Source organism: Manis javanica, chromosome 3 (genome assembly GCF_040802235.1).
Source record: "Manis javanica isolate MJ-LG chromosome 3, MJ_LKY, whole genome shotgun sequence".
Taxonomy (NCBI): domain Eukaryota; kingdom Metazoa; phylum Chordata; class Mammalia; order Pholidota; family Manidae; genus Manis; species Manis javanica.
Window position 1 is genome coordinate 34,224,178 of NC_133158.1, and position 23,246 is coordinate 34,247,423.

The 23,246-nt window shown below is 53.5% G+C and overlaps 1 protein-coding gene across 14 annotated transcripts in view; it reads right to left on the reverse strand.

The window, feature by feature from the left end:
• Nucleotides 1–11,439: 11,439 nt before the first annotated feature.
• GRIP2 (glutamate receptor interacting protein 2) overlaps nt 11,440–23,246 on the reverse strand; it is a 94,293-nt gene continuing 82,486 nt past the window's right edge. For 7 of the 14 annotated variants that reach the window (XM_073231093.1, XM_073231092.1, XM_073231087.1 and 4 more), the window contains exons 18-24: nt 22,104–22,243; nt 21,356–21,535; nt 20,631–20,805; nt 18,954–19,059; nt 15,835–15,975; nt 14,960–15,106; nt 11,440–12,236 (exon numbers count right to left, since the gene is read on the reverse strand). In XM_073231093.1, coding sequence (XP_073087194.1) covers nt 12,000–12,236; nt 14,960–15,106; nt 15,835–15,975; nt 18,954–19,059; nt 20,631–20,805; nt 21,356–21,535; nt 22,104–22,243 — 1,126 coding nt within the window. In that variant the 3' untranslated portion in view covers nt 11,440–11,999. Of the gene's footprint in view, nt 13,977–14,959; nt 15,107–15,834; nt 15,976–18,953; nt 19,060–19,168; nt 19,350–20,630; nt 20,806–21,355; nt 21,536–22,103; nt 22,244–23,246 lie in introns of those variants that run through there. The other 7 variants (XM_073231094.1, XM_073231089.1, XM_073231097.1 and 4 more) reach the window with 3 other exon arrangements.

A 23,246-nucleotide genomic window follows, 5' to 3' on the forward strand; every position in this document is an offset into this window, starting at 1 on the left:
CCCTTAGCCCTCACACACATCAAGGTCTGGGGAAGCAGGGAGAGCTTAATCTTACACCAGTGATTTTTCATATACCCTGTTTCTTCAAATTCTCCTCTTCCTTGACTGCTTTCCAAATGTCGGGGTCTATCTGGAACTGCCTTCTTCTCCCAGGTACAAACACTGAGGCCACAGCCCTTATGTTCTTTACCAGGCCACTCTCTTCCTCAGGTGTCATCTTCTGACCTGGATCTCAGACCACAGCGCACTACATGTGGGCCTGTGTTTGTTCTGGAAGAGAGGGGAGGACAGAGATCCCCTCATCTGGTTGAAAAGCACAAGATTTCCTCCTCCGAGGAGCCCGGGCCTCAGTCTCAGCCGCACCCCTGCAGCTACCTTGACAACAGCACGTCACCCCTCTGAGTCTCAGCGACCTCACTCAGCTGGGCACAGGATGTTGAGATACAGACCATGGAAAGGGTTTGCAAGCTGAAAAGTGCCACTGCACACATCACTTGCAGGATCAATAGTTTTGCTCAGCACCAGTTTTCTCGCAGCAGAAGGCACGGGCTCGAAACAGCCTGTGTTATGACACTGCATATTTTACAGTGTTTTGATCTCAGGTGTGTCCTCACCCCTGCTGGGTCCCAAGGTGGTGGGGGCGGGAGGTCCATTATCTTATTCCTTCTCATCTCTTAGTGGATTTTAATTGTGTGTCAAATCTCCTAGGTGCTTTAAATAAAGGGGGAGAGACCTCCTGAAACACACAGCAATTATTTCCCTGTGAGTCTGGCCGACAAGCCATGCCCTTATTTTTAAAGGAGGCCCTGCAGCCATTGTCCAACAAGAGGCTGATTCAGCCTGTGCTGATACAGTGATGCCTGGATTGGTGGTGAGCCAGGAAGTTTAATTTGGTCCAGGCCCCGCTTTGGCACATGAAAAAATTTTTTCTACATATCCTGTTTCCTAAAACTAAAAATGTGTCTCTCCTCCTTGTGTCCAACGTACAGCATCTAAAGCTTTGTTCTGTCTCCAGCACCCTGTCTCTGATAATAAATTACTCGGCAGTGGATTAATCAGTCAAATCTAATGTGCGAAAAATGATTAGGTTGGACCTAAGGACATTAGATCCTAAGCACAGGCACAGAATGAGGCATAAAAACACCAAAACTTGTACCCTGGGTCATGAAGAAAGCTTACCTTTATTTGCATCAGGCACAAAATCTGTTATTAGCATTATCTCATTGAATCCCCACGCCAACCTCAGGAATAGGTGCTGTTATTATCCTTATTTTGTAGATGAGGAAACTGAGAAGTTCAGCATCTTGTCCAAGGTCACACAGCTAGTCTTAGTTCCAGGATCTGAACCCCAGCAGCCTAGTTCAGGGCCTCACACTGTCCTCCCTCGGGGGATCTGAGATTATGTTAACTTTGCATTCATTCATTTATTCAGTCATCCATTCAACACTACTGGGGAAGGGGGGGAATTTTTATAGGAGCTGGTCCCAAAATATTTCTGCAGAAGGGACCTGTCATTAGGTCACTGCAGGCAGAAGGGACCAGCCAGGTGAACGCCAATGGGCCTGACAGTGCTGGTGGGAACTGAATAAGGATCATGTGGTGGCCTGGAGCTGAGCTGGCAAATACGAGGTAATGGGATGGTGAGTGGGCCTTTCTGGCAGCTTAGAAGTCAGTGTTAAAGGTCACAGTAGAACTTGAGTCCCACAGGCTCAAGAAAACTGCCAGCCATTGGGGCCTGAGAGTTGCCCCCTCCCACCTCCACCCAGCAGCTTACTAAGAGCAGGAGAAGATGCTTTTACTGTGTCCAACCCCATGCTGGTCCCACCGCATATATGGAGACAGCTGGGAGGAGGCAGAGGGAGCCTGATGCCAAGTGAGGGACCCCCAGGATGGGGCATGTTGGCCCTGGCAGTCCCCAGGTAGGGCGGATCCCTGAGGGCCCTGAAGGCCATTTGGTGGGAAAGAGCAGAGAAACTTGAGGCTGGAGAGGCTAAAGGCATTTGCCCTTGTCCCCTGATCCCCCCTTTGGCCCTGTGTTAGTTTCCCAGGGCCAAGAGGGGTGGCCTAGACAGAAACGTTCTGGAGGGCTGAAGCCTGCCCTCAAGGTGCGGGCAGGGCCACACTCCTGCTGCAGGTGGCAAGGGAAACTTCCTTGCCTTTTCTTGGCTTCTGCTGGTTTGCTGGCAGTCTCTGTGGGCCTCGGCTTGTCGGCACATCAGTCCACTCCCCTCCTCTCCCTGTGTCTCTTGGCCATCACGACTACTCCGTGTTCACACAGCCGTCTTCCTATGAGGTCACATCGCATTATGGGCCCACCTGACTCCAGTATGGCCTTACTTTAGCCAATTAGACCTGCTGACAATCCCATTTCCACGCAGGGTCACACTTTGAGATACAGGGGTTAAGACTTCAACCTATTGGAGTTTTTTTGGGCAGGGGATACATTTCATCCCAGAACAGGCTCCAGTGCCAGTCCGGAAGGGGACCACTCTGAGGTCCACAAGGCCGGGGGCATGGAGGGGATCCGAGACCTCCGGCCCAGACAGCCCTGGGTTATAACCTGGCTGAGGACGGGTGGCATTTGCCTCAGGTGTTGCTAAGAAATGGCGAAGAGCAGCCAGAGAACCTGGCTGCAGAGATGGTTCTGTGTGCGCACCCCGGCCCGCATCAGGCTGCTCGGTGGGGCGCTGTGACACCCCCCGAATGGGAGTGAGGAGACTTTGGTTTGATTCAGGGTGGGACACAGGCTGGAGCAGAAAGGGTGAGACGGTGGCTGGGGAGGAACAGAGTGAAATCCAGACACCCTGGGAGAAAAGGGTGCAGTGCAGGGCTAGGGCACCAGACAGTGTTCAGGGCAGCTGGAGGGGAGAGGGGGATGGGGAGGCTGGGGTCAGAAAGGAGGGCACTTGCTCCTGGCGGGGGCAGGGGGAGAGCAGCCGACAGCGCTGGGCCTGGCAGGTGGGCCTGGCAGGTGCCTGATGGTCCGGTAACATCAGGGAGGCAGCGGAAGGGTAGTCAGGAGGAAGTCCAGGGAGGAGGGACCGGGTGCTGGCCTCTCCTGGCACTCTGCAGGCCGCTTACTGCATAACATAGTGGAGCAGAGGATGCACCAGGTGGGTCTGACTTAGGGTTTAACAGGATTCCTCGGCTGCCTGGTTGGGAAAAGGTATTTTTGCCAGAATGTTTTCCTGTTTGCATACTTCTGCTGACACAAACAAAAGGCATTCCCAGGATGTCCATGCTTTAAGGACAGGTGTGTGCCTGAGAGGCCAAGTAGACATCCTCTTATGACCCCTGACTCTGGACCCTGGGGAAGCGCCTGCTATATGCCAGGAGCTGTGCTACATGCTTTACATATACTTTCTTTTTCTTTTAATAAACTTTTACATTTTAGAAGTTTTAGCTTTTTAGAAAAGTTGCTAAGCTAGTACAGAGAGATCCCACCTGCATTCCTCTATTGCTGACATCTTACATTAAGCTCTACTGTACTCTCGTCCCACCCGAGAAACCCACACTGGTTCATCGCTGTTAACAAACTCGACACATTGTTTGGGCTTCGACACATTGTTTGGGCTTCACCTGTTTTTCTACAATGTTGTTCTCCATACCAGGGGCCCATCCAGGATGCCATGTTGACATCTGGTTATTGTGTCTCCTTAATCTCCTCTGGTTTGTAACCATTTCTCAGAAACAAATGGTTTGCAGTTGTAAGCAGTACTGGCTGGGTGTTTGATAGAATGTCCCCCAGTTTGGATTTCTCTGATAGTTTTATCAAAAGTTTGATTGGATTATGGGTTTGGGGGAGGAAGACCCCAGAGGGTAAAACAGCATCTTCATCCTCTTATATCAAAGGTGTGTGAGACTGAAGTGACTCATCATGGACGGGAACTTGGCCTGGTGTGAGGCAGGATTTGTCATGTTTCTCCACCATTAAGTCATCCTTAACCCTGCGCAAACCTACTCCTTGGAAGCAAGTCACCTGTATCAGTCCATTCTCAAGTGGTGCTCTACGTATTTTAACTCTCAGTCTATCTTCAGGAAGGCAGGAAACTTGCTTTCCTTGTACATCTAGGAGATGGAAATGGCTTTGGTTGCTTAAGGCATTGCTTCCGCACAATGAGCTAAGCATTTACTTCTGTGACCCACTGACTGCTCACAACAGCCAAGCAGGTAGTGATAATTCTACTTTCCAATGCTAATCTGGATCATGGGCCAGTGCTCAGAACAGGGACACCAGGTCCCAGGTAAGAGCACCAATGAGAAGATTCAATGCTGCATTCCCTGGAATGCAGTTTGTCTTGCCAGCCTCCCACTCTCTTGTGCTACCAAGAACCCCCAATTTTTATTTGAGGAGGTGCTTTGCATTTGTGGGCCAGGCAAGGCTGCCCACCTGAGGTCAGCCCATGACCCAGGTCATGTGTGGTGCATTCCTCAGGGTACCCTGCCTGGTTCATGGTCTCCTGAGCCTGCTGGTCAGAATGTCTCAAGATTTCACTGAGGATGCCAGGATAGAGACTTACCTTTTTAGGCTGGACATGAACCAGCGCTGCTGGCAGCCTTCTTGTGACCATGAGGGAAAGCCTGAGAATGGAGCCAGCTTGGAGAAAGTGGAGAAGAAAGACACAGACAGACTAAAATCAGGTACAGGTGACCTGTTTGTGCCCCTGTTCTAACTGCTCTGGAGGTCAGATATGCCCCTGAACTTTCTAATTATATGAATCAAGAAGTTCTCATTTTCTGTCACTTACTACCAGAAAAATACTATGCAACATAAAACCTTTTCCCCTCAAGCCCAGAGATACCTGGAAATCGGGATGGGGCAGGATCTGCAGAGGAGAGGATCTATGGACACACCCCTGTGGGCAAGCCAAAGTCAGGGACAGGCAACTGAGACCCAGGGCAACTAGAAGAGGTTCATGGTATCTATTATCGGGGCAAAGTTGCCCTCACATACCACCCTAGAAGCTCAAATAAAGAAAATAACATCCAACATTGCCTCCAGTTTAAGAAATCACCAACCTAACTTTCTCTGACTACAACTTTCTGCAGTAACTACCTCTGAGATACACATTTTACAAGTGAGGAGGCTCCTAGGGCTGAACAAGTGCCCCAAGTTCACCCAGCACGTTAAATGGTAGAGTTGGGACCCCAAACCAGGTTTCTCTGACTCCACAGCCCACGTGTTGTTTGTTTGTTTGTTTCTATATAATGAATTCTAATATCTTCCTGAGCTTGTTTTAAAAAATAAAACCAGGGTAGCCTTTTGTTTTCCTCCGAGGCTGGGATCCAGGTCAGGCAGCCACAGCCTGGGGAAGACTCGAGCACCCCGCTCTGTCCTCCTCCCCCTCCCACCCCCTCCCCACGTCCTGTGTTTGGGCAACAAACGCCCTTGGCAGAGAGTACATATTGAAGCATTCACAGAGCACACAACATCTGCTGCACTGACGCCCACCTTCCCTGCGGCAGGTGCGTGGCTCCGTGTCGGCCGAGACGGTGTGTGGGGCAGACGTGCTATAACGTCAGCAAGATGTTCACACCCCACTGTCTAAGAACCAAGCCTTTGCAGAGCGGATTCTGTTGGCAGCCCCAGGCGTAGGGGGCTACACTCACTTCAGGCAGGATGTGTTTGGTTGGCATTGAGAATATGTGAGGCAGTGTTGTGGAGTTGTGGGTGGGTGTGGCTTGTGGCGGTGCATGCACACTCATGCACGCGGCCCCTAACCAGAACTGAGGGGCCCTGCCGGGCAGGGCTGAGCAAGTGAGTCAGCCTGCTGCCACCACGATGATGAGGCTTCTTCAGATGGGGGTGCTGCTTCCTGCCACTTGAAGAAAAATCCGGAGGGAACAAAAGCCAGATCAAACCCCAACTCTTACCAGCTCTAGGGAGACTCACTGCGAGAGGTGCTTTGTCATAAAGAATTGGTATTTCCTTCATGTGAGGGAATAAATGCGGAAGCCCATTTATTTCTCACAACCAGTGCTGGACAAGCCAAAGTGAGTTTACGGAGGCGTCTGTGTATTCTTCCCTGAACCTGTAGCCTCCCAATTGTTCATTCACTGACTGTCCTCACGGAGCCATGTTCCCAGCTATTGGTCTATTGATGCTACAGCAGGTGTCTTGCTGGGACATCAGGAAGAGGGACAGCCCCTGACAGCCAGGTCTAGGGGTGTAGTGGACACATGTGGTATCTATCTGTCCTATGTCCACTCTCCCTTCTGGTGATAGCACCTCAGTTTATTGTGGGGAGCCACCACTCCCTTACTCTCAGACCACCTGGTGGGAGGACCTGACCCCACATCTATTTCTAAGGATGGAGATATGACCCGAGCTTAGCCAGCAAAATTCCATTGCCATGGCCACAATCGTGGCTTAAGGATGGGTTCATGAACCAAGTTAGTCCAGCAAGAGACAAGCCTGGGACCCTCCTGGATCAATTGGAAAAGAGAAGTCCCTTTTCACTGCTTGTTGCTAACTAAAAAGAAGTGAAACTGGGGCTGCTTGAAGTTGTCATCTTGCCACCAAGAGGGAAGAGTCTGTCACAGAATAAAGCTGACCTAGAGGAAAGTACAGTTGATATTGAAAGCAACAGAGAGCTTCCAGATGATATCTGTTGGGCACCTAGATCCAGCCATACCTGAAGCTATCACTGCCTGGGCTTCATTAGGTAAGAGACAATAAATCCCTCTTTGTGCTCAAGCCAGTGTGAAGTGGGTTTCTAACACTTCAACCAGAATTTTGATTAACAACAAGCACTGATTTGACTGGAAGGGATCTATCTGATGCTTCCAAGAAGTTAAGGGCTCTGCTCAAGAGCAGCTTGGGGGTGGCAGCTGATAGCCAAAGAAAGACAAAGCTTGAGTCTGGCTGCTAAATGTTCAAGCCCAAGACTATGAATTGTCCTCCACATTGTGTGGTGATCAAAACTAATGCTGTCTGAACAGATGCTCAATATCATTAGTCATCAGGGAAATGAAAATCAAAGCCATAAATAGATACCATGCTCACCCACTAGGATGGCTAGAATTTTTTTGTAATGGAAAATAACAAATATTGGCAAGGATATGGGGAAACTGGAACCTTCATATGCTGGTAGTGCAGCCACTTTGGAAAACAGTCTGACAGTTCCTCAGTTAAATATAGAGTTAATGGTAAGTCCAGCAATTCCACTCTGAGGTACATACTCCAGAGAACTGAAAACATTTTCACCCAAAAGCTTGTCCACAAATATTCATAGCAGCACAACTCACAATAGCCAGAAAGCAGAAACAACCCAAATGTCCATCAACAGATGAATGGACAAACAAAATATGACCTATCCATACAATGCAACACTATTCTGGCACAAAAAGGAATGTGACCTGGCATCAGCTACAACAGGATGAGCCTCAGAACATTGCACTAAGAAGCCAGACACAGAAGGTCACATATTGCATGATCCCATTTATATAAAATGTCCAGAAAAGGCAAATTCATAGAGACAAAAAGTAGATTAATAGTTGCCATGGAATGGGGGAGTGAGGAATCTGAACTAATTGCTAATGGGTGCAGGGTTGCTTCTGGGGGGAGTGTAGAAATGTTCCGGAATTAGATCATGGTGATGGTTGTACCATATAGTGAATAGACTAAAAGCCACCGAAATGTGCACTTTAAAGCAGTGAATTTTATGTGGTGTGAAGTGGTATCTTGATAAATGCTATATAAAAGAAAAAAGAGAGAAAACTAGATTGCTGGCACACACTAGAAGACACCGAGCATGACCCAGTGCATGTGGAGGATGACTGGATTAAAAGGAAGGGGCCCAGAAATGAGTACAAGCGGTAGGTGGGACTTTAGAAGGGCTGCATTTGCTGTAGAAATGCCCCATTCTGCCTGCATTGAATGCACTTGGCTACTGGGTGCCCAGCTGTGGATGTTCCAGATGTCAGCATGCTCCTAGATTTGCCTCAGTGGGAAGAAGTGAACCAGCCTCCAGCATGCCCAGTAGATGTTGGTTCTCCACGGAGCTGGTGCTGTGACCCGATCGGAGGTGAGGAATGGCATACTTGGGTCCCTGGGGGGAAGATCATGTGTGGCAGGTGAAAGCTGACGTCAGGAGTCCGGAAGGGGAAATGGGTACTAGCGTTTGTGGACTGATCAAGTTAGGGACACTGCCACTTCAATTCTAGTCCCCCTATTAAAGATGCTTCTATAACATCATCCTTATGTGTGCACAGGGCTCGCAGTTACTAATGATAACATTTGCAGCAGACGCTGTCCCCACCCTCCTGCCTACTGCCTCTTACTGCAAACGCCTGTGACTCTGCATGCAGGTAGTCCTCTTGCTGGAATAAGCTTGACCTGAGCATAGCGCAGACTGCACATGCCTGGGTTCACAAAAGGCAGGGTTGGCATAACTGCTTCATGTGCAGCAAGTAGGAACCTCAGAGTGGAAACAAGGGATGACTAATAGAGGTGCCCCTTGGCATTCTGATCCACTGCCTAATTAACTGCTATTTAAATGCTTCCTGTTTAAGTCTGGTGGACACTGGGCAGGAGGTGGGCTGGCAGACAGGAGCCCTGCGTCTGAGTTCCAGTTATGCTGTGGGTTTTCTGGGCATCCAGGGACAGGGGGTCCTTTCCCTCACTGATCCCACGGTCAAGGCAACCAGCTGGGAGGACCGACCTGCCCCTGCCCGGAAGTGCTGTGGGGATTCTCATGGGGCCCATCCTCTGGCCTCCCTCCGTCCAGAGGTGCCGCTCAGACACCAGCAGTGGTCCACAGCCGTCAGCAGGGAGGACTGTGTACCTGCAGGGAAATGGGGGAGACCCATCTGCAAGGAGGAAGGAAGTGCAGCTTGGGGGCAGCTGAGGAGTTGGAGTTTCCTCCTTGGCAAGGTGAGAGCTATGGGAGGCTGAGGACAGTCACCCAGCCTCAGGCGTACAAACTGCAGAAGCTGGGCTGCTTTGCAAGTCAGAGAAATCGGGCAACAGGAAACACAGGAGGCATGTTTCAGCTCCACGGGAGAAAGCAGTCAGTGCTTGGAGGTGTGAGCCCCCCTGTCCCTGAGGTGTGTAAGCAGGGGGTGGCCCAGGAAGCTACCGGTAGGAATTCTGGCCTGCCTCAGGGCCTGCAGAGACCTCAGGAGCACCTTAGTCCAACAACCTTATTTGTCAGTGGGTGAAATGGGCAGCCCAGAGAGGGCAATAGTTCACCAAAGGCCAAACAGCACACGGGCAGGCCCGGGAGCGGTTAGATTGTCGAGGTGAAGAGGGAAGCCAGGCTGTCTGACTTCTTCCCTGCTCCTGTCCTTCCTTCTCCAGAGACTCAAGTACCTGCTGACCCCGAGGGAGCCCAACCGCTGGGCCGTGGAGCACAAGGGGGCTACGCCGTCCAGCTCCCGCGTCACTGCGAATGGCCTGCTCCTGAAGCCCACCCACATCGTCGTGGAGACCATGATGTGAGCCCACCCGGCCGCGGCCGCAGGGGCTGCCTGCCTGCTGTTTACTAACCTTAGATTCTCATAGGACCAGGTTTACAGAGCTTTACATTTGCATTAGGATTTTTTTTTTGTCACAGAAAATGTTACTCTGTGTGTGTGTGTGTGTGTGTGTGTGTGTGTGTGTGTGTGTGTGTCTACGGTATTGTGCATATGTGTACTTTGTTCTGATTTGGGGATATTTTGTACAAAAACCAAAACCCATGGGCAGATTTTGTACAAAAACCAAAACCCATGGGTGAGGCAGAGCTTTCATACTGAATTAGATGTGTTTTATGGGAACTTGGTAAATTTTTCTTCTTATTTTTTTTTTACATAATAACTATGTATACATTTAGAGATTGTCAAAACACTTTTACCACTTGAATTGACCTTGCCAGCAATAGATCTCATTTTCAAAAGCAATTCTTCGGTGCTTGTGTAGCTGGCAGAAAGTTCTGCCCGAGAAAACGCAAGGTGGAATTTTCCTGGGACGGCAGACCCATGTTAAAGGTGTAGTACCTTCCAACCTGGCTCGAGGAGAAGCAAACGGCGGGGAGAGGGGCCCGCCGCTGGCCAGACCCAGCGGGGCTGGAGGAGGAGGGCTGGGAGCAGACGCCTCCTTGCGCGGGTCTCGGCCACGAGGAGTGGTGCCCGAGTCATGACCCAGCCTCAGATCACAGGGCGGACTGAGCAGGAGGACGCCCCACAGCAGAATCTGATGCTGAGAGCCGGGAAACTCTCGCATAGAGCAGAATCCCACCTTTCATTCTGAGATGGGGGGGGCGGGTGGTGAGAGGGACCCTCGGAGGGCTGGCAGAGCCACTTACCCACGAGGAGCGGGGGCGCCCCATGGGGCTGGTGGGGACAGGCTCCGGTGTCTTTGCAGTCCTACCTGGGGCGTCCCAGGAGGAGGCCTGACCCGGCCCAGCAGGGCCTGGGATCTCAGGGCTGCCACCTCACCGGGTGGGTCTGCTGCACCCTAATGGGGTCCCGTCAGGTCCTGGGGCTCCCCAGCTGGCAGCTTGGAGCTGCCTGTGGGAGGGAAGCATGGCGTATTTGGTGAAGGCTAAGGGGTGAGCGGGTGAGACCTGGGATTGGGGCTTTTCTTCCCTCCTCTCTCCACCCTCATCCCCCGGAGGCTGGGAAACCCCCGCTGGCTCTGGTGGGACACCCCAGACCTCCCAGCCCCGGCCGCCCTCGCGTCTTGCCGGAAGTGCCAAGAGCGTTTTTGGAGGTTCGCAGAGGGTTTGTTCCGGGGGAAGTACCCCCAGGTCGCTCCTCCCCGCTGGGGCACAAGTGCAGCCCTCGGTGGTGACCTGGGTCCCGCATGGCCGCTGCAGTGGTTGGTGTCGGATGTGTGGGGACTGGGAGAGCAGAGGGAGCGTGCTCGAAGGCTGGGGGCGCTCGGGGGCTCGGACAACCCCGACCGGCCTGACCGAGAGCCTGGTGCGGGGCGGTGTTCCTCTCTGAGCCAGGGGAAGGTACTCCCCCTTTACAATCCTGAGTGCGGACAGGCCTCCGCCCCAGCCCCATCTGGACCGAAACTGTGCCATGTAAACAGTCACTTCCAAGTTCAGAATCTAAACGGAAACATCGTCACATACAAACCAGAGCGACAGCCTCGGGGGGCGCGGCGGGTGCCAGCTCGGTCAGAGCAGTGGCCCTGCGTCCCAGACCCCGCCCCAGGCTCGGGAGCGGGAAGCCTCTGGGGTCCCCGCCCAGGGGGCAGAGGCAGTTCGTCTCTGGCAAGCACTCACATTCACTGTTTCCAAGGCATATTCTCTGCCAAACAACACCCAACCCTATTCCAAGCCGTGAACAATTCTAATGTGTTCATTTTCATGGCTCTAGAGTCATGCATAGTACATGTCAGCTTTTTCGAATGAATAAATTGATGAATCAAAAGCAGGTGAGATGTCATGCTATCCAAACAGAAGCTGACTTGCCAGCCTAGGATTAAAAAAAAGGGAGACACCTTACTCCTGGTGCATTTAAATAATTTTATTTTAAAAAACCCATCTCAACAGCACCCCACCCCCAATTCCCAAGTCACTGCAGCTCCTGGTGGAACAGGTTTACACGTGGGCCCCACAGACCCCAGGCCTTTGCAGTGCAGCCCACTTGGCATACTGTCCTTCCCAAGAGTCCTAAGAAAACCCCATGTAGAAAAATACTTTACAAGGAATATGCTCTAATCTCAGCCACAGAAAAATACAGCTTTTAGGGGGTAGAAGGGACACGTCGCAGGGGCTATACCCAAAATGCATAGGCAGGCAGGATGCTCACTGGGGACTGCTGTTAGGAAATGTCAAGTCTGGGATGAACAATCCCCATGAGAAGCCAGAAGAAATATTGCATATGAGAAGGCCCGCATGACTTGGGTCCCCTGCTGGGCCTGGTTGCATACATCTGGGGGAATGGCAGAGGCCTCAGCCAGAGGAGGGGGGGCGCTGGTCAGGGTCAGGAATGCATCTTTCCTCACCCACATTCCAATGTAGCTTTCCCAAGCAGAGAGGCCCTGGAAGTCCTGTCCAGCCCTGTCACATGACAGAAGCCCAGAGAGGCTGGGCCATTTGCCTAAGGTCACACAGCTGAGGCTGGCACCATGTCTCTGCTGTGCTGTCCCCACCTCCGAGCTGAGGGCTCTTGGCTTCTGCTTGGTTCCCGGGATGGGTAGGCAGTGCCCGTTCACTCTGCAGCACATGTTTACACAGGAGTCCATGACAGCAGAGGCTCTGGGCTGTCCAGCCATGGCACAAAGGGCTCTCTGGGGGAGGCTGTGGAGGAGCAGGGCATGGGAGTGGAGAAAAGAGGGGAGGGAAAAAGGCCCTCAGGGAGAGGGTGGGCCTCAGCGGGCAGAGATGGTTCTGGCCACAACAGGGAGACACACACCTGCTCAGAGACTGTCCACCCCTGACGGTCCCAAGGGGGTCAGACCCAGAGGGGGTCAAGAACAACCGAGCAGAGACCCAGGGTAAAAAGAACAGGATCCTTGACTTCCTGTCCTGTCTCTTGAGTAGAAATGTATTTTGGGGTCCTCTATGGGACCCCATTGCCCCCTGCATTCCTGAGTCCCCATTAACAGCAGGTCAGGGCAAAGCAAATCCCTACACCTGGCTGAATCCTGTCTGCCCACCTCCACCTGTGCCCTTCTCAAAGACAAAAGGGTTCCTGATCTGTGGAAAGTGATTTTAAGGGATGCTGGTGCTTCCATATTTCAAGTGGGAATAAACTTGCTGTCATGACCCCTTTGGACACTGTCATGGGAGAGGATGGCCCATCTTCCCAGCCTGCCTGTCTCTCTCTCCATCTCTGTGCTTCTCTCCCCCTCTTTCTCCTCCTTCACCGATCTGTACATTGGAGAGGAGCTGTATCAGCTTACACATCTTATTTCCGTGGTTTTCCACCTTCACTGAAATGGCAGGTGAATGGAAACTCCTGGGTCTTTTGTTCCGAAATGACTCCTTCTCCCACAGGGGAGCCCAGCCTGAGAGGGGGGTACTCAAGTGGGTCCACCAGGAGGGGCTGAGAGCCCAAAACCTGACACTGAGCTGACCCAGTGGGCCGAGAGCCCAGCCTCAAATCACAGAGGCCTCAGACCAGATGCTGAAATGGAAGAACCACTTACTTGCAGAATCAGAGCTGGCATGGCCTGGGATTCCAGGTGCCCAGCTTATAGTCTCCTAAGGGAGGATACCCACTTAGCAAGCCCCACCCAGAATCCTGGAGAAGGGAAGGGGCTGAGCTACATCCCCAAGTGGCATCCAGTGGCAGGAGGCTGTCTGGTGAGGTGGCTCCTCAGCCTCACCCTTAATGTTCCCCGTCAAGAAACTAACCACCTGAGCCCACATGGATGCATCACCAGAATGCCTTACCCCTCAGTCTATGACTGTGCTGGGTGGGTATCTGGCCTCACTTGCTCACCTCCTGTGACAGGGAGCTCACTCCTCCCTGGCAGCTCATTCCAGCTCCATAGCTTTGCTGGGAGAAAGCACTCCCTACCCTGAGCTGTGCTTTCCCCGCAATATACATCCTTCCAAGGAGGCCCAAAAGGGACCTGGGGCCATCCCCAAACCTCCTCTTCTCCGAGCTGAGCAGCCTGTCTTGACCCCCATTGGGCAGTGCACCTCTGTGCATCTTGGAGACCCAGTGTGGAGAAAGACCTAGTGTCACTCCAGCTGAGGCAGGGACCTCACTGCCGGGCACCCCAGTTACCAGGGAACCAGAGAAGAGAGAATCCCACCCATGGCTCAGAGCCTGGTGCATGGACAGATGGGTGAGTAGGTGGTCACTTCTTGAGCCCAGCTACAGGTCTGGAAGCCAGGATCTACCCAGGCGTACCAGACCATATAATGACTTCAGAGCATCCGGGGGCTGCTGGGGCCTGGTGCCCGCGGGGCCCGGCTGCTCTGTGCCAGCGGGTTGCGGCTGATGACCAGATCCAGGGTGTCACCCGCCTCAGCCAGGAGTGGCACTGCCAGGCAGCAGTTGAAGTCCCTCGTGCGAACGCGGTTGACCTGCACCATGCAGAGCAAAGGGGACAGGCCAGAATCAGCTCAGCCTGGGCTGAGGTGGCCGGGAGTCTGGGATTTCCGAAAATGCACAGACACAGACACAGGGTCAATCTAGAGAAGGTCAGGTAGGTTTTATCAAAGTGGAAGTTCCAGGGGGCTGCTAGCACACCCTTCACATCCCTCTAACACCTGCTTCTCTCCCTTTTTTGACATAAAGGAGCAGATCACACACTTAGCTTCCCATCCACAATTTGGTGACATTGCTTTGTTTCCCTTTTATTTGTATTTTACTTTGACCTTTTATGTCAAGCAAGGGGTGCTGAGTTTTCATTCCTAATTGAGATGAAAAGTTTCCTTTTAACATAAATTTCAGTTGAAAAATTCTATCAATTTAAAGAAAACAAATATCTAGTAAATTCAGCACAAATATGGTGGAAATCAGACCAAGGAAACAAAAGTAGTTGGGGTGTAGGAAAGGTGGCCCCGGGAGACCCCATAGCTTTCCATCTGCTCACCCACATTTCCCAGGCTCCCTTGCAGCTTGTGAGGTCACGTGACTGGTTCTGACCAATAATACTGTGAAGGGGAGTGACAGGCATGGGCAAAGGCTGAAAAAAACCCACATTTTCCAGTGGCTCATTTCCTCTGCCACACAGTCTGAGGCATTTACAAAAGGGTGGAGCCTCCATCAACCCTGGCAGACCAAGGCCCATGCTGGCTCACAGTGGACACATACTATAAGCAATATACAAATGTGCATGTGTTAATCCACTGAGATTTGGGGTTGTGTGTTGCTGTAGCATAGCCGAGCCTAACCTGACTAATATGACAGTGCTGTCATTCACGTTGCACAACGAGGAAGCTGGAGCTCAGGTGGGAAGGATGACCTGCCCAAGGCTGCTCAGCCAGGGTAAAATTGGGGCTCTCTGCCCAGCCTGGGGCAAGGTGAGGCCACTCCATCCGTGGTATCCCCACCCCAGCATTACCTGAAGAACCCTGTCAAAGGGCAGGAGGCCCCCACGTTGGGCCGGCCCATCAGGGCGCACAGTGTGGACATAGACGCCCTTCTCTAGGAGGCCATCTGACACGCTGAAACCAAAGTCATTCCGCATGGGGTCCTTGTGCAGGGTCACCTGCAAGCAGGAAGAGGAGGAAGTCCCTGAGTCTGACCTTTGCCCCAGCCGCCCCCAGCCTCCCTCAGCAGCCGGTGTCCCTGCTCTGGCACTCGATGCCTCTGGGAGCCACAACTGGCCTGCTGCCCAGCCACACCGCCCCATGCCTTGCTGCCTTGCCCCATGGTGTCTGCTCGGCTTCCCCCTGCAGCAGACCCCACAGCTCACAGGCTCCCGTCATGGGGTTGGGAGGCTCAGATGGCTCCTCCTCAGTTCCTCAGTCCTCTTGCTTCCCTCCAGAAGGAAGGCTCAGGGGGATGCCCATGCTTTCTCCACCCACTAACACTTGCTCTCTCCCGGTTTACTAAAGAGGCTCCAAGGCTTCTAAAGGCACTTGGGAAAGAGGTTTTCCTCCTTTGTGTTTTTCTTTCTACATAGTAACCTAAGGTAGCAAGAGATCCTGGCTTCTTGTTTAAGGTAGTGATGTATGTACAGTGGGGAATAACTTCAGTGGGGGGAAAAGTGAGTCTACTTAAAGAAAAATATTGGTAATAGCTAGTGTGTATATACCACAGGTGTGTGTCTGTGTGTGTGTGTATCACCCAACTGATGGGACTTTAGGAAAGCTCAACCTGGTACAAAATCCCTATGTGATGGTGGAGGAGAATAAAGCCCATTTGGAGCCCACAGTGAGTCCTCATGGCACCAGGACGTGTGTCCAGGCCTCCTGTGCCCAGCCCAGCACCCACCTTGTGCATCTCCAAGGGTGTCGGCAGCAGCTCCTGCATGTCTTCAGGGGAAACTCGTACCTCCTGACCCCTCCGCCAGGACCGGTGGCTTGGCCTGCCCTGGAGGGCCACGCTCTGCACCGTGCCCGTCATGATGGAGGCCTGCGGGGACACAGCTCTTCACTCAGGCATGCTCAGTCTGCAGTGAGCACCATGGACACCTACTATGTGCAGGCTGTCGAGGTCCCCGCCCTCCTGGGGCTGTCAGTCCAGTGGTGGGCAGGGCAGGGTCGCTGATCACTAGCAGTCTGAATACTAAGCTTTGGCACTGAATTATTAGCACTTGCTCTGTGTGGGCTCAGCTCTAAGTACTGTAAGACAACTCATTTTATTCTCTGCAATATTGCAAGACAGTCAAACACCACTATTTGTATTCCATTTTATAGATGAGGACACTGAGCCTTAGAGAGATTAAGATTTGAACTGAGTCTGGCTCCAAAGTCGAGGGTCTTAACCACTCTGCTACCCTGCTAGTTGCAAAACTAAATAAGACAAAATTACACATGGCAGTAAATGTCACAGAGGCCAGGTACATGGAAGGTGAGGGCCTAGGATGGTGGATCTGTCCAGTGTGAGGGGCCAGGGAAGCTTCCTGAGCTGAGGTCTGAAAGATGAGCAAGAAGTGGGGGAGGGAAGAGTCCATGGCAGGCTGACAGAACAGCATGCGCAAAGGCCCTGTGACAGGGACTGTGGAAGGCGGCCCTGCAGCTGAAACGGGTGCACGGAATGAGGCTGGGGGGTGGGGGTTGACCCTGAAGTGCCCTGTGGATTACAGTAAGCAGTGGTGAGTTCATCCTAAGAGCAACCCGGAGACTCTGAAGGATTTAAGTGAAGACACAGACTTATGGATTTAGGAGCATCTTCCAGCTGCTGGGTAGAGACTGGGCCACAGAGGTGGGAATGGAAGCTGGGTGGCAGAGCTGTCGGCAACCATGGGGTTGTCGGAGCAAAAGATGACCGTGGTCTGGACAGGCGTGGTGACAGAGGGAAGGACAGAGGGGCAGGGGCAGGACCTGTGTCAGAGATGAATGGAGGGCGTGCAGAGGGAGGTTTGAGCAGCGTCATAAGCGCTGTGCTTTAAGCTGAGAGCAGCCACTCTGGCCCGGAGGGAAGTTCATTCACGTCAGAGTGGGAGATGCAGGCAGCGGGCGCGGGCCGCTGGATTGGTGGGATGGAGGACAAACATCGGGCACGTCCTATTAGCCAGTTGCCTGGGCACAGAGGAACCTCCTCAGCTAGGAATTCCATCCTCCTGTCCATCACAGTGTCTGGGTTTCCACTATTAGTGCGAGGTTCTATCTGCCATCGGGGGCAGGTCTGCCCTGAGGGAAGGCAGATCATGACAGCTGTCTCAGGGCCAAGCTGTCGGGTTGTGGGATGGGGAGCAGAGGAAACCAGGGGAGAGGATATTGCCAGAGAGAAACAGAGGCACCTTCCCCCGCCCTAACAACTGGCCCTCACCTGCCTGACAGCCAGGGTCCAAAAGGAAAGACTGGAGTCTCAGAATCTTGGGATAACAGAGTGATTAAAATATAGAATAAGGGGGTCCAGGTGTCATAGGCTCTTGGAGCCCTTAAACTGTAGAATTCTAGGACTTCATGTTAAGATGCAGACTGAGCTGATACAGGAAGCTCACACCTCCCTCTGAATTTGATGGTAGGTTAAATTTTTAAAAAACAAAAACTTTCAAAACAAGAAAAATATTTGAAGACAGGCATGAGCAGGAATGTAACATTTGGCCCATGGAACCAGACATATATATTAGGAGCTGGGGTACCATTCAGGCTAAAGAGAGGGCAGGGGGAGAGGCATCGCACAGTTGAATGGGGACAGGAGGTCCACCTGCCGGCACAGGGCTTCAGAAGGGGGCCACCAGGACTGGAGTAGGCTGGGCACACCATTTGTGAGAAACCAGGCATCTCTGCGTGACCTCTGGAGGAGCGTGGGGCCAGAATGTGCCTTCCACAAATAGTGTAGTAGAAACACTGAGCTGAGAAATTAATGTGAAAACCTCGTCTGGAACTTGCAAAGTTCAAAAGCACCAGCAAAAACATGAGGAAGTGCCTCGGAGATGCTTCAACAACACAGAGCCCGTGTGAGGTGCCCATGGGAGTAACCACTGCTCAGAGTGAGCACAGGGATGAAGTAAAAGGCCCACCTGCCCACAGACATAACAAACAGATGACTCTGTACCCTGGGAACTACGACAAAATAGAGAAATCAAAGGAAGCTCTAAAGTAAGTCTGGTGCAGAAATCTAAGAAAATGAAAAACAAACATTAAGAAAAAAGACCACAAAGATTTGGAAAATGAAGCAAATTGATAAGAATAAAAGACGTAGAAGTTGAAATACATGAAACACAAGGAGATGGGTGAAACAGGAGACTAAGTAGAGCCTAGAAGAGAATTGGAAGACAGATTTAGGAAAGCAACTAGAATGCAGTGCAGAGAAAATGTGGAAGAAAAGCAGAAAGGTGAACAACTGCTCTCAGAGTACAAAGGAGCTTCAGAAGTGGCCTGGCTGGACCCCTCTGCTTCCTCCCAGGCAGCCTGCTCCATCCCGGGCAATGCTGACCTCCCGCAGGGCTGCACTCCCCTCTCGGCCCCTCTGGCCCCTCATCTCCCATGCTGTCACTGATGTCGACATCCACACGTTTCCACAGGGCATGCCCACCACCATGTCCATGTACTGCACATGCACAGACACAAAACTGTCCCTATGCATCTGAATGTGCACACTTGGACCCACATTTTCTGAAAATACACTCAGAACTTGGGCAGGCATGAGCGTGCTCACATGCATGCACACATACATGGTCGCAATGCCCACATGAGGACACAGGCATGTTCACATGTGTACACACCCCAATGTGCCATACTACAGTGCTGTCATACCCGAACATGTGTCCGTGCAGCCTGCACATGTATGCAGACACCTCTACATAGCGGGTGCCAGGTGAGTGCACACACACACATTATACTGAGCACAATCCCATCAGCATGCTTGTCTCCCATGGGCACACACACTGGTGTGCCAGACATGGGCGCCCCCACGCAGGCCTACAGGGTGGGTGACCATACCTCCAGCTCCCTCAGCAGCTCTGACTGACCACACGACTCCAGGTCTTCAAGGGCTTCCCCAAACATGCGCCAGAAGCCCTCCTCATGGGCGGGGCCGGGGGCAGGGCTGCAACGTAGGAACCAGAGAGGGTCAACTCCTGGTGGGCGGGTGGGCAGGCAGGTGGGCTGGGGCCTGAGGAGTCTTCAGGGCCTCAGGGCCCAGCGTTGGACTCGAGGGGCCATAGGGTGGGCGGGCGGGCAGGCAGGCAGGCGTCCTCAGTGGCAGTGCTGGGGCCCCGGGGCAGTGGTTGGTGACACAGAATAGGGGGAAGACGCAGTTAGGGGCGACCAGGACTGTCGGTTGCCAGTTAGAACAGGGGCAGATGAGACGGGGTGGACAGCAGTGACACAGGATGCCTGGGAAGAGAGACAAACAGACGGACAGACAGACAGACAGACAGAAAGGAGATCCATGGTGTAGCCCCAGAGGACAGCTCCTGGCCCCACCCAGACATGTGGCACTGCAGGACAGTGACAGGGACAGAGCTGGAGCCAGCAGGACACAGACGGATGGAGAGGATGGAGTATTTGTGCTGGGGAAGGGGTCAAGCCCACCCCCTAACTCCCATCACAGGCTGACTGCGCCTGTTATCAGCTCTAAAATCAAGTCTCAGAATATAAGTCACACGTTCACACTTCATAGATCACAAACCCACTTGCCATCGACAAAGTCCTGGCTGTTTCTGGAGCATGCTGTGGTTTGCAAAGCACTTCCTCTCCTACAGAGGCATGCAGGCTCTCCTCCCCTAGGGGCCCAGACACCAGCTGCCTCCGGCCTTGAGACGACTGGGGAGGCTGAAGGACAGTCTCTCCATTCCAGTCGATTCTAAACCATTCCCTGAGCCAGGCTCTGTGGGGCGCAGGGCTACGGAGGGGAGGAGGCATGGGCCTATTCTTAAGGGGTTGAGGATTCATCCACAAAGTACACCAGGCCCCGAACTTGGGGTGCCACACAGAAGAAACAGCAGCCGGGTAATTAACCGGGTCGACACAAGGCAGCCAGTGCAGCTTAGAGGCTGGCACAGGGGCGGTGGGTACCCGTGGAGGGAGGGAGGTAGGGAGGGAGGGAGGAATGCCTCTGCCTGAGGAAGTCAGGGAAGCTTGCCCAAGCTGGGTTTTGAAGGATGAGTAGGTGTTGCCCCGGCGAGGAGAGAGAAAGGTTGTCAGTGGCCTTTCCCTAGGCAGAAGGAACAGCCTGGCCCGAAGCAGAGGTGCGCAGGGGGTGGCGAGGCAGGATCAGGAGCAGCCTTGCTCCCCACCCCCACCTGCTCTCTGCAGGAGTCTCCTCCAGGGCGGGGCTGCTGCGTCCTCCCAAGTCAGTACTTCGCAAACCACCAGATCCCCAGCCCAGGGCTGGTGCCTGTGACCTGAGGGCGCTTGCAGGGGGCCATCAAGTCAAGGGGGTCTGAGTCAGCCGCTGCTTTTCTGAGAACAGGGGCTTAGCAGACTTGGGAAGGGCAATCACCTTCTGCACCTTTGCCCCTGCGGTGCTAACTGCTTCCTCTCCTCTCCCAGGAGGTGCCACTCCTTGGGCACCAGACAAGACTCTTTCATTGTCCCCACCATTCTGGCTACCCTCACGCATCCTAGCCAGGAGACCAGAACCGTCTCCCCGTTCACGGCATTCCCACCACAGACCTAGCTGGTGGGTCCCAGTCCTCATCTTCCTCCTCCTCGGGGAAGCTCTCATCGGCAGGAGCTGGGGTATAGCTCGTCCTTCGGGGATCAGTGGGTGGGGGGCTGCTTCTCAGCCGGCTGGGCCGCCACTCCTGGGGGATCACGCCCCGGATGGCCGCCTGTGGGGTGTAGGAACCTGGGGGTGGAGAGACTGGGCGTCTGTATGCTCAGTGCCTTCCCCTCCCCCTCTTCCTGCCTCTTTTCCAGCTGCGCTGGGTAACCCCGGATAGGCCTTACAGTCCCCTGAGGGCCCCTGCCACCTGTTTGCTACCCCATAACCACCCCCACCCAACCTCCTGAGCCCCCAGCAGAAGAGCTACTGCCTGGGGCCCCAGGACCCTGTCCCCGCCCTACTGGCTTGGTCTGGCTGACCCCCTGTCTGACACAGAGGCTCACTGTTTTGACCATCCCCCTCTCCCTGCCTTTGGGGGCTAAAGACCCTGCCCCAGGGGGCGAGCTGACAGATGGTGACCCAGTGCTCAAGATGGGGACGCTGAGACCCAGAGAGGGCAGATACGCAGCGAGTGGGGAGCAGGACTGACAGCCCCCCAAGGCCACTACCTAGAGGCCTCACTCCACTGGGAGGAGGGAGGAGGATAAGCAGAAGGAACAGCCCCTGCAAAGGCCTGGCAGTTGGGGTGGTCAGGAGAGAGCATGCTGCTTGCCTGAGGGCCCTGAGATGTTACCTGGGCCCCCAAATCCACTCTCTGTGGCCGAGCTGTCCCAGGACTCCACGGCACTGTCCACACTGGGCACAGCGGGTGAGTAGCGGGCAGCCAGCAGGCCTCCTTTGAGGGCCTCTGGTGGGTCTTCATCAGCATCGCTGGTCTCACTGAGGCTGCCCGACTTGCGGCGAGGGAGGGGGCCTACGAGGACAGGAGGGTGTCAGTGCCACTGGCCTCTGACCTCAGGGATGCTCAGCAAGCCTGTCTCCCCCCTTCAGTCTGCCAGAGGAACTCTAACGCACTGAGCCCCAGGGGCTGCTGCTGGGCAGTCTGACATGTGGGAGCTGGCACCCTAATTAGAAAACTCCTGTCATAAATGGCAAAACTGAGGCTCAGAGAGGCCAAACCACAAGCCCACAGTCACATGGTGAGCAGCACCGCCGCCCAGATGATGAGAAGGAAGCCCCTCAAGTGCAGGCTCCTCCCACTGCCGGGGCACAGGGCACAAACTCCGGGGAAACTGAGGAAGGCACGAGTCGCCACCACACGCAGTCCTGAGGCAGAAGGCAGTGAGGACACCCCCACTGCTGCTGTGTGACCCCGGGGCCCATCACTGCCCTCTCTTGTCTCCTCAGCTGTCCCAGGCAGCCTCCCGCCTCCACAGGATGCAGTGGGCATTCCATGAGGTTAGGCACACAAGCCTGGCACGGCGCAGAGGCATCTCCCTCCCTACAAGGGCTGGATGCCCTGGGCCTGGGGTGAGGCTCACGGTCCAGCTGCTTCTTGATCTTCAGTGTGACCGTCTCCCCAGCCACCTGCAGGAGGCGGATGGCCTCACTCAGTGGTCGGCCCTTGAGGCTCACACTGTTGATGGCCAGGATACGGTCCCCGACATGGAGCGCGCCAGTCCTGAGGAGGGGCACAGGGCAAGAATAATGGGAGTCAGACACTCAGGGCTTCAGAATGGGGCTCTGCCCTCAGGAAAGTCAGGAACCCCATGGCACAATCCTGGCTGACCTCAGTTAAAGCTGACTTAAAAAAAAAAAAAGCAGCAGCAGCAAGGGTGAACTTGGGTTGCATGAATAGAGGTATAAAGTCTAGAGACCAGGAGGGGATTATCCTGCCTGACCCTAAAGTTAGGTTCTGGAACCAGCGTCAAGCATGAATTGTGAGCATGGTTTGAATCCCACATACTAGCTGCCAAATACTAGCTATGTGACGTTGGGCCGGTTACTTAACTTCCCTGAGTCTCTGTTCCTTCATCTGTAAAGTGGAGGTGATATTACTTAGTTTATCAAATTATAAATGATGGATGAATGGGCAAAAGGGGTTCATGCTTCCCTCCAGCAGAAATCCATGGGTGGCCTTTCCCTTTTCTGGGCCTGTTTCCACACCCAGACAACAAGCATAATCACCGGGTGCCCATAATCACCTGGGGTGTGAGGGGCTGATCAGGCCCGACAGGAACAAAGCCCTGGCCCGTGGTTTTCTACCTGGACACCATTAGAATCACCTCAGGAGCTTTTGAAAAATGCAGATGTCTGCCCTTCACCCTGACCAATTAAAGGGTCTCTCTGGGCAGTGGGCTGGGGACAGTGATAGCGGGGAGCAGCCAGGACAGGGCTGCGGGAGATGCTGGGGGTGGGGCAGGAGGCCCCCAGGTGGGAGCTCACGGAGGGCCAGGGACTGGCGGATTCAGTCAGCCAGAGCTGTCCTGTCCCTGTGGCAGCCACCGGCCGTGTGTGGCCACTGGACTCTGAAATGTGCCTGGGCCAAGGTGAGATGTGCTGACTGTATAAAATACACACTGGATTCTGAAGGCATAGTATGAAGAATAGAATATGTAATATTTTGTAGTAATTTTACATTGACTGCATATGTAAATAAATATAGTTGAGATTTATTTTATTAG